Source organism: Mizuhopecten yessoensis, unplaced genomic scaffold (assembly GCF_002113885.1).
Source record: "Mizuhopecten yessoensis strain PY_sf001 unplaced genomic scaffold, ASM211388v2 scaffold1707, whole genome shotgun sequence".
NCBI classification, from domain to species: Eukaryota; Metazoa; Mollusca; class Bivalvia; order Pectinida; family Pectinidae; genus Mizuhopecten; species Mizuhopecten yessoensis.
In genome coordinates, this window is record NW_018404181.1 from 153,216 (window position 1) to 160,685 (window position 7,470).

A 7,470-nucleotide genomic window follows, 5' to 3' on the forward strand; every position below is an offset into this window, starting at 1 on the left:
GACAGAGGGTCGAGGCCAAGGAGGATAGTAATACATGATTAAAATCCATTCCCTTTAGTAGGATTTGAGGGATTTTCACCAAATTTTGGGCACAGGTGCGGGGCCCAATAGGGGGAAATTGAGGTTAATGTTTAAAATTCACCCCAATTCGTAGGGGCAGAAAGAAGGGAACTAATGAGGGATGGGTGGTGCTGAGAGATGGAGCAAATATTTGGAAATAGTTGAAGTATTGTATATAATAAAAAAAAATGCCATGGTTGCTTTTTTATCCAGGTAAGCGATAAGGCCCTCTGGACCTCTTGTTTAGATATTTTGTATCTTTCTTTAATTTAAACAAAACTAGAGCATTGTGTATCAGAGCAGCCTTGTTATCACCAAACTATTTTAGGGTCCTCTTACACAGGAGGGACTTCACATAAATACATACATGGCGGCAGGGACATGCATGACTTCCATTCTCCAGTCTTTTGTAAAATTGGGAGTCTGTTTCTATAGTTATAAGGATAGAAACTTATGATTCCATTTTAACCTTTTTCTTGTCTGTTTGAAAAGGGGCAGTAACTCGGGTAAAACCTGTGACTAATAAAAGAGGTGCTAACAAAACACCCCCGTTTGTTGATGAAGGCTCCCAGGCAGCAACCTTAAGGAGTGACATGTTAAAACCTGTACAAGACGTAACATAAAGATGACACTTTATTTCATGTGTCACTATCATTATGAAACGGGTTTCAAAATTTGTTGGTCAAAAACGTCAAAGATATTGCTTTTGTCGGATGGAGCTCATTACCGTATGTTGTTCTCCGACCACAACGTAATGGCATATCGCGTTGTGGCCGGAGAAAAACCTTTTATNATATAACTCAGGTGACCGCTAAGGCCCTTGGGCCTCTTGTTTAATGGGGGAGGAGGGGGGACTATCAAATATTCAAAACATTGAACTAATATTTTAGCATCCTAAAGAAATAAGAAAACTTGCTGATTCACAAAGTTTGTAATTAAAAAAGTGAAACAGCGGAACAATCTTTATTGCGATGCGCTAGACCCAGTTCATTATGTGACATTATGTGACATCTGCTTTCTTAAGGTACATGCAGGACGATTTGTTTTTTTATTGGGAAGATGATCTGTAGCGGAATTAGACTGGGTCAATCGTTGGCGATCAGTTAGCTCAAATTGTAGAGCGTCCGTCTAGAGTTCGGAGGGTCCCGGGTTCGAACTTCGGTTTGACCGTGCATTTTTCGCTCCTGATATAGAACAAAGGACCATAACTATGTGAAGTGGTACACAGCCCCTCTTAGTATGCGTCACACCGCCTACCCAAGATACATAAGGATAACAAGTTTGGTGAATATAGGTGACATGGAAAGGAAATTATGCTCCGGATAGATTTTGGTATAAAAAATGAAAAAAACTCATAAACCTGTAAAATGAGACACACAACTCTTCTATTTTAGTATGCGGCCTTCTGCCTACCCAAGATCCATAACGATGGCACGTTTGACATGGAAAGGAAATAATGTCCCGGACAAATTTTGGAAAAAAAAACCAAGGGCCATAACTTTGAAAAATCTTATATACGATCTTATTATAGTAGGCGACATTCTGCCTACCATAGATGCCCAAGATAGCAGGTTTGATGAATATAGGTAATGTGGCAAGAGGCATATGTTCCGAACACATTTTAATATCAAATATGATAAAAAAAAACTACGTAGTGGAGCGCAAAATCTGATTTTTAGTACGTGACACCCCGCGTACCCAAGATACATAAGTAAAGTAAATTTGGTAATCGTTAGTAAACTACTGGTTCGGACAGGATTTTGATGACGTACGTCCAAAAACAATCAAATGAGAGGTAAACAAGTGCAGGTACACATTGCAGAATATTAATCCGGAACGCATGTTAAGTTACTTATATTAATACATTGACAGCATTTAAAATGAAAACAATTTTGGTAGTTTAAAGTGTAATAAAACATTTTTTAGTCGGAATGTATTTTTAAAGTATCTTTCAAACACAGACTATGTTTCCTTTGAGTAAAATATAAAAAGAGTAGCCACACATGCATGAGTTATGGCCCTGGATGCTTTTCAAAATTACAATGACTGTAGTGACATTGACACTAAACCCCAGAATAAATAGGGTTATCGGTCCTTGTGACAGTTATCGCCCTTTGAAGATTTAAAAGCGTCAGCAAAACGTGTTTGAATGATTATAGGGAAGTCGAAAATAGGTTTTCATGGCCGTCAGACTTAATAACAGTTGCTTTGCTACGTAACAGATCAAGGCAAATCTGTTTTAACTAGGTAAAATAAGACATTTTCCTGGCACCTTTTACAAAACGCAAGACCTCCAGCCAACGGTGGCAGTGAGACAATTCTGAAATTAGTTTTGTTTGGTTTAATTTTGTTTAACGTCCTATTAGCAGCTAAGGTCATTTAAGTACGTGCCTCCATGGGTGTAGTGTATGCGTGCTTGCATGTGCGTATGCAGGAGACAGGGTATGTCGGTGTTCTTGCCTCCTTAATTGTGGTAGCGCGGATCTGATGCCAACTTTATAGTGCCATCTCACTAAAATGCCATGCCGCAGAATTCCGTCTAGTTACATTATACTGATAACGGGTGAACCAGTTGTTGCCATTCCCCTTAATGCCGAATATATAAGAACTGAGCTCCCTTCTCTCGTCAAACCCGATGTCTTTATGGATACATCCTCGATATCCAGGGATTACAATCACTTTTGCTCTCTACACCCCTGGAATATGTCATAGCAAAATTGAAGGCACGAACATAGCTGTTTGATTGGTCTCGGGTAAAAAAAACACCTGACCAATTGCTAGGCTGATACCTATCATTTGAAGTTTACAAAGGAGAGACGCCCGACTACAAAGCCTGTCAATGTTTACCGTTACTTGACCTCGAGATTCTTTTGATGTACATCAAAGAATCGAACTAGTCTTCTTTGAGCCTTCAATTTTGCTATGTGACCACTATTCAGCCAACTTCCGACAGAGAAAGTAAAATACTTATTTAAATTCGCACATGGTTGCCACTTTTTTTTTTATAAAAGGTAGGAAATTTCTCTTCCAAATGGTATGTATACACACAAATTTCAACAAGTGCAATACTATCCAGAACGACTTTTAAAAACTACCTTTTACTTAAATAGTAGAACAATTCCATTTCGGCCACTCCGTCATGGAATGGAAAGGCGAATCACGCCAAAGCATAATCTGTTCTTTACAGAATTGTCCGAATTCTGCGACTGAAAAGTGGGAGTTCTCTGCGCAATTTTTTGCAAGTACTCTCGTGGTGCTATCGAGTTATTACTTTGAGCGGCGTTGTGGTTACGGGGAGATAACTCTTACAGAATTATATGAATGATCATGGCGGAAGCTAAAAGAATAACATGTAAGCTAGTGTAGACCTTTCATTCAGTCAAAAACATGGAATGTGAACTGCTGCTACAGTAAGAAAGCCTGTCTGGCCCATTATAGCAGTGCTTGTTAGGTCCAAAGGAGGACATGATTCCCAGTACTCGGATATCTGGACAGTTGTAAACGAGACTATATATCTTTAATCTTTAATATTTCCGAAATTACACGAATGACATGTTTTAAGCATTTCTGTTCCATTATTCACTGCGATAGTATCAATTGTTGACATATGTTAGCTACTGAGCTACCCAGTAGTGTCATTGTTGTAAATACCGGAAGTATTGTCAGCTTTTGATATATAATCTTGACCTGTTTGCCCTGTGAATGTTGAACGTGCTACTGTGGAATTTGGAGCTTGTATGCAATAGATATCTATTGCTCAACAAATTTAGTTAAAATATTTTAAATTATTACTAACTTATTTTACGCTGAGATATATGATACTTTTTCCATTTCATTGTGATTATGTGAAAGGATTGAAAGCTATTTATGAATACGTATATCTGATTACCCCTGAGTTATGTGATATTGTAATGTCTTATTGTTTCCCATACATGTGTTTGTCACGATAATAGCTCACAAGAGCTAACGTTTCCTGTTAATATGTATGCGACTTTCAATACAGTTTCTTGTCTCTTTGTCGGTCAGTGTGAAGGAATTTCAACCGTGAGCCTTTTGTACAGAATACACAACGAATACGATGGACAAGATTGTGCTATGTTCCATTTTGATCAACATCGTAGGTGAGCTTAATGCCTAATGCGTGCCAAATACGTATAGTCTATATAACCAGTAGAATTTATTGTAATTTTACCAAACAAAAATCTGAACCATTAAGACACCCCCCCCCCCCCCCTTTTTTTTTGATATGAAACGGTAAGATGGCAAACTATATCACTTATTTCCATAGCTTAACGATGGATTTGCAACTAACAGACAAACATTCTTTGGATCCAAGCATTACAACTAAATATTAATAATTAACTGGAGATGGGGGTTAGGTAAACTTTGAAAAATATCTGGGGTAGAAGCCGAAAGGCTTTGATTTTTATTTCAACATATTTTATTGTAATTTATGATTTTTGAAAGTACATTGTTTCTTTCACAATTGATATCAAGATCGAGAGAGAGAGAGAGAGAGAGAGAGAGTCTTAAAGCTGAAGGTGTCTGAAAAGTGATTAGTATATATATCACAAGCTCCGTCTACGTGGAAAATGAAGAAAACAAATTATATTATGTAATAAAAATTAAGTTAGCTGTGTCCAATATTTTTCGAAAAATATCTCGATCTCTTCTTTGTCCCCTCTCTTACCAACAATTCTTTTTTGTCATATGTATATTTAAGTAGCTCTAACATTGCGTGATATGTATTGCAATCAATTAATTTTTGTCGAAGAGGACTTCAATAGGTTGGCAAAAATTGAGTCAAATTCGTTTGCAACAACTGTTATTTGCAATAAAATATATGTTTAAATCAAAATCAAATAAATCAGAGAGAGTCTTTTTGTCTTTACAAATGTGTATTATTGTACTCTAATACCTCAAGATGTACATTGTAATGTATCTGAGTTATTTTATTTTCCTTTCCAAGTGTGATATTTCCTATTTCACAAGTTGAACAATATTTCAGCAGTATATACCGTGGAAGGGAAAGGGGAGTGTTGTATTGCCCACCATGGTGTTGTTGGGATGGAGGACAACGACTCGGTGTGGTGCGCCGATTACTGCTGCCTCAAAAACACCACGTATAGTAAACAATTAAAAAACAATTTTGATATATTTTATACATGCGGTTATCGATTGATTCACTTGATGTTATGTTTTCAGTATATAAATAGTCCCTACGCAATGTTTGTAAACATTGGAGGGGGTTGTGGGTCAGGAGGTGAAAAGGTCACGCGCATTGATCTGGTTATATATTCACTCCACAAGGGCCACAAATATGACAGCCCCAACTATGCCACTACCTACACATTCGGGTACCACAGCAGGTTTGCGAGCAATCCTCCTCTACCAATCAGTCACAGGCTACAAATATGCCGGCCTCATGGGTGACATTACCTCATTCTGCTACTGCAGCCTTCGCACAACAATCTTCAACCAGGCTCTTGCAGCCATCTGTTTTAGCAACACCTACTGCCTCCAATCTACCAACCAGACAACTACTGCCGTCTACTTCCCTACAAACAACTCCAGTCCTGGACCCCTACAGTCTCCAGTCACCCATCCAAAATGCAGTTGCAGGTTTTACAGGTACAGATACATGTTTACCCCATACTCCGGCTTACAGTAGCATTTCCCGACCTCTGGACGTGCACTAAGATTCCAAAATTAAAGCCAAAATTATGTGCAATGAATTTGTGGAATTTGGGGCATTGCTTTCCACCAAATCGCACCCANTATTCTGGATCCTCCAACCCTTGTATAACTAAATGACGACATCTGACCTTGTCAGTGACTTATAGGTGCTACGTGATTGGAGAACTCACGTTTTAACAACGATTAGTTTTTGTTGAAAGTGTTTTATATTTTGATGCTATCATACATGTGTGATACATTTTGCCAAAATGTTGTTTTATTTTATTCTAGATTTTAATTTTAATTTTAATATGTTCAGTCAGGGCTGCGGGTGGGGGATGGTTTCTGAGCATGTACAAAATGTGACATTTATCAGATACTATAGTGGCGGTTTTATCCCCACCTAGGACCAAACTATTTTATGTACATGTTCCATATTGGTTTATGTTTTTGAAATATTTTCAATTGTCGTTTATACAAATTAAACGGCCAATTTCAATTCAATCATGTGTTTGGTTATTTATGTTCAGTTTGGTCCAATAAGCTTGCCCTGTCTGAAGTCATGTATAACTGCTGTGACGACTACAACAAACGGGCACCTAGCGCCGACAGAGAGTCCTTCTGTGCCGACTACCTCGCCGAAAATGCGTGGGTATCATTTACGTACAAAGTTATCTAGTATTTGTCACGTGTATCAGAATTAATCTGCAAAACAATGTAATATGGTTTAGTGACATGGGAAGAATTGTGAGTTTTTGCCATGGTTTAATTTCGCAGGGACCTGAGAATTTGTCACAGCTATAGTTTGACGTAAACTTAAGTGTTCAGAGTAATTTTACACAAATTTTGGTAAAAATAACGCCCCAATGATGGTATTCATATCATCATGGGGAGTGTTTTTTTTTACTGAAGTTGATTTTAACCCCTAAAACAATTCGAATTACTCTTTACACTTTAATTTACGTCAAAATACAGCTGTTACAAATTCTCAGGTCCCTGTGGTGCAAACCAGGGTGGTTGCACTATGTAAAAAAAGGAAATAAAAGGTAAGGAGTTTGATAAATATTAAGATATCGGCTAAAAGTTTTAGTGTAAAACATGGAGTACATTATTAAGCACGTTTATACTCTTGTTTAGTGTAAAACATGGAGTACATTATTAAGCACGTTTATACTCTTGTTTAGTGTAAAACATGGAGTACATTATTAAGCACGTTTATACTCTTGTTTAGTGTAAAACATGGAGTACATTATTAAGCACGTTTATACTCTTGTTTAGTGTAAAACATGGAGTACATTATTAAGCACGTTTATACTCTTGTTTAGTGTAAAGCATAGAGTACATTATTAAGCACGTTTATACTCTTGTTGTCCGTTTGTTTGTAGGTGGATTGTCATCTTGGTCCTGGATATCTGCTGTATTGTAGCGCTTTGCTTTGGAGTTTATTGCTGTATAAGACACTGTGCATGCTGCAGGCGTCTCCGGGATAAATTTACCATGGCCTCTGGGTTTTCAAAACTGTGATCATGACATGGTGAATCTCATTTCTTGATTTACCAGGAGAAATACAGAAACTTGTATTGTTGTTGATACGAACCAGTTAATGTTGTGTTGTTAGTGACTGGAAATGTTTCAATTCAACTACAGTGAATTTCATCAATCAAAATGTGTTTTACATATCAGTGGAGGGATATGGCAGGGTTCTTGCCCAATTGTGAATCTGTTATATACCAT

The 7,470-nt window shown here is 37.5% G+C and overlaps 1 protein-coding gene across 1 annotated transcript; it reads left to right on the top strand.

Moving 5' to 3' along the window:
- Positions 1-5,357: 5,357 nt before the first annotated feature.
- Positions 5,358-6,417, top strand: LOC110466813. The gene is made up of 2 exons (XM_021523577.1): positions 5,358-5,691; positions 6,267-6,417. Exons 1-2 carry the CDS (start codon positions 5,475-5,477, stop codon positions 6,413-6,415), a joined length of 366 nt encoding a protein of 121 aa, XP_021379252.1. The 5' UTR covers positions 5,358-5,474; the 3' UTR covers positions 6,416-6,417.
- The last annotated feature ends 1,053 nt before the right edge of the window (positions 6,418-7,470 follow it).